Source organism: Papaver somniferum, chromosome 5 (genome assembly GCF_003573695.1).
Source record: "Papaver somniferum cultivar HN1 chromosome 5, ASM357369v1, whole genome shotgun sequence".
Taxonomy (NCBI): Eukaryota; Viridiplantae; Streptophyta; class Magnoliopsida; order Ranunculales; family Papaveraceae; genus Papaver; species Papaver somniferum.
In genome coordinates this window covers 27,053,184-27,055,959 of record NC_039362.1, presented here as the reverse complement: position 1 = coordinate 27,055,959, position 2,776 = coordinate 27,053,184, and the positions used below count along the sequence as shown (strand labels likewise).

At 36.9% G+C, this 2,776-nt stretch overlaps 1 protein-coding gene across 1 annotated transcript; it reads left to right on the top strand.

Moving 5' to 3' along the window:
- The first annotated feature begins 1,584 nt into the window (after positions 1-1,584).
- Positions 1,585-2,499, top strand: LOC113278885 (ethylene-responsive transcription factor LEP-like). Its single transcript, XM_026527611.1, has one exon. The coding sequence runs from the start codon at positions 1,585-1,587 to the stop codon at positions 2,497-2,499; it is 915 nt and encodes a 304-aa protein (XP_026383396.1).
- Positions 2,500-2,776: the final 277 nt, after the last annotated feature.

Here is a 2,776-nt window from a genome sequence, read left to right as displayed (position 1 = left end):
GGAATTAAAGCAATGAAGGTGTTCTTCAGTCTCCAATCAAGAAAAGATTTTTCTTGTAATTCTTTGACAATGTTGAGAAAATCTTTCTTGATAAAGTCCCAACCAAGAAGATAAAATCTGACAGGAAAACCATTTGTCCCTGGGGCTTTGTTTTGTGCCAAATTCTTGATAGCTGCAACACATTCTTCCTCATCAACATCTCTTTCTAAGCAAGTACTTAAATCTTCTGAAATTGTAGGAAAACTCATACCATTCATATTAACACTTCTAGGAGATTGAGACTGAAAAATATTCTGAAAATACTCTACTATGCCATTCTTGATTTCACCTTCATCAGAAGTAAGATTGCCCTTAACTTTGATAAAACCAATATAGCTTATTCTTCTCTTATCGTTAACAATTCTGTGGAAGTATTTGGTATTATGCTCAAATTCTTTGGTGTGAGTAATTCTTGCTCTACTTCTTAACTTCCCAGCCTTCAAAATTGTGAGTTTACAGTACTCTTGCCTTGCTGCAGCTCTCTCCTCCCATTGCTCCTCAGTTAGACCATTTTTTGTATTTTCCAGTGCATCCAGATCAACAAAGATATTCTCCAGCTCCTCAAGTCTCAGCTCGAAATCCCCAAAATGCTCCTTGCTCCATTCTTTCAACTTTTGCTTCAAGAGTTGTAATTTTTTGCAGAAGATAAATCCTGCACTACCTGTAACATTGAAAGACAACCACATTTCTCTGACAAAAGGAATAAAATTAGGATGAGAAAGCCAAAAAAATACTCACAACGAAATGGAGATGGTCCATGCTTCACCCCTTCACAGATTAAGGCAATTGGATTGTGGTCAGAGCAGGATCTAGCTAGAGCTTGTTGAATAACATTAGGGTAAACACTCTCCCAGGCAGTAGAGATAAGAATTCTGTCAATACGGCTTCTAATACTTTGAGACTGATTATTTGTCCAAGTGTAAGTTGCCCCCAAAAAAGGAAGATCAATCAATTGATGTTTTGAAATAAAATTAGTGAATCTTCTCGTACCATTTGTGTAATCACCTCCGGATGATCTTTCATGAGTAAATCTTATCTACATAAAATTATTAACCAATCTATTTCTTCTTTTTTTAAATAAATTCTTTACTCTGTACATGGTGTTTTCTCTGTTAGTTAAATGCATTTAAATCTTTACTTGCACGAGCAATAATCTCATAATTACAGATATACAAGAAATTTTTCGAGAAACCGCTCCTGATTTGCATTTGAGAGCTTCACGCAGCTGTTGCACATCGCTTTATTATTTATATTAGGATTAATTCTTTTATGCATATAGCATCATCCTCTTATGATTAGTGAGTATCTTAGCATGTTCGTTGGTTTCTACCGTTCCATAATGTCACTATTTAGTTAGTAATCTATGTCAGCCTTGCCACTTTAGAAATTTATAATTGTCAATACTTTATACTTAGTTTTCTCCTATTTAAGAACTGACATGCACCAGTCAATCACAAATCACACAAACTCGATACTTCGATTCTGAATTTCCAACATTCTCTTATTTTCTCACTCTCATTTCAAATATCTACCTAGATTTTATTCATGGATTTCAACACCAAGCAACCCTCCTCTTCTTCTCCTTCCTCATCAAAATTGCTTCAAGAAAAAAAAGCCAAGAAAAAGCAACAACCAGAAGAAGAAACCACGTCAACAGTAAGGTTTGTAGGAGTAAGAAGAAGACCATGGGGAAGATATGCAGCTGAAATAAGAGACCCGTCGACAAAAGAAAGACATTGGCTAGGCACATTTGATACTGCAGAAGAAGCCGCATTGGCTTACGACAGAGCTTCACGATCAATGCGTGGGTCTCATGCACGTACAAATTTCGTCTACTCCGACATGCCGCGAGGCTATTCTGTTACGGACATTATATCTCCAGATGAAAGCGACCAACTTCATCCACTCTCGTCTTTTTTCATTAGTTGCAATTCCCAATATCAACCTCAACAGATGACTAGCACCGATCCTAGTCCTCCTCGACAGATGTACTCTGACACTCAAGAAACCGGCAATGTTAGCCACTTTGCTAGTGGATTTTCTACAAACGATATGCAAAATGGCTCGTGGTTAAATCAAACGACGTTCTCTCAGCCACAGCAACAAGAAAGTGCTGGTATTAGCATAGTTGATAGTGGCAGCAAACATGTTTACAACGATGGATATGAACTTCCACCATTTCCTTCGGATATGTCTGATTTTTCTGGGTGCTTTGGATACTCCAGTATGCCAGTTTCACCGTGTTTCGGGAACAACAATAATATGAATCAAGATTGGTCTGATTTGACGAGTGTAGTCGAGTCTTCCATTGGCGGGTATGAATCGACGGGTAGTGGATCATATGTGGGTTTTGATTCGACCGAATACGTTCATAGTCCACTTTTTGGACAAATGCCTCCTGTTCTTTCTGATTCTGGTATGGATAATTTGGATTTGGGTTCTTCAGCTTATTTCTTCTGATATTAGGATTTGGTGTGTTTTTTTCTTGCATTTTTTTATTCGGTTTTGTGTTTTTGGCGTTGTTTCAATGAGGTGGTTATTAGCTTGAATCGTGTACAACAGCTCAGTAAATATGTAAGAAACATTTTTTGGGACCATGGTCTTTTTTGTGGGGATCATGATTCTATTTTAGGCAAGACATTATAAGTAATTCTAAGTCACCCCTTATCTAAATGTTTTTTTTAATACCAAACTTACCCTCCTTAATTAAATGTTTTAGTTTAATGAAGTTAATGAT

Excerpts from the sequence above, each read along its gene's own strand:
- LOC113278885 (XM_026527611.1), top strand. The coding sequence starts at position 1,585 with ATGGATTTCAACACCAAGCAACCCTCCTCTTCTTCTCCTTCCTCATCA.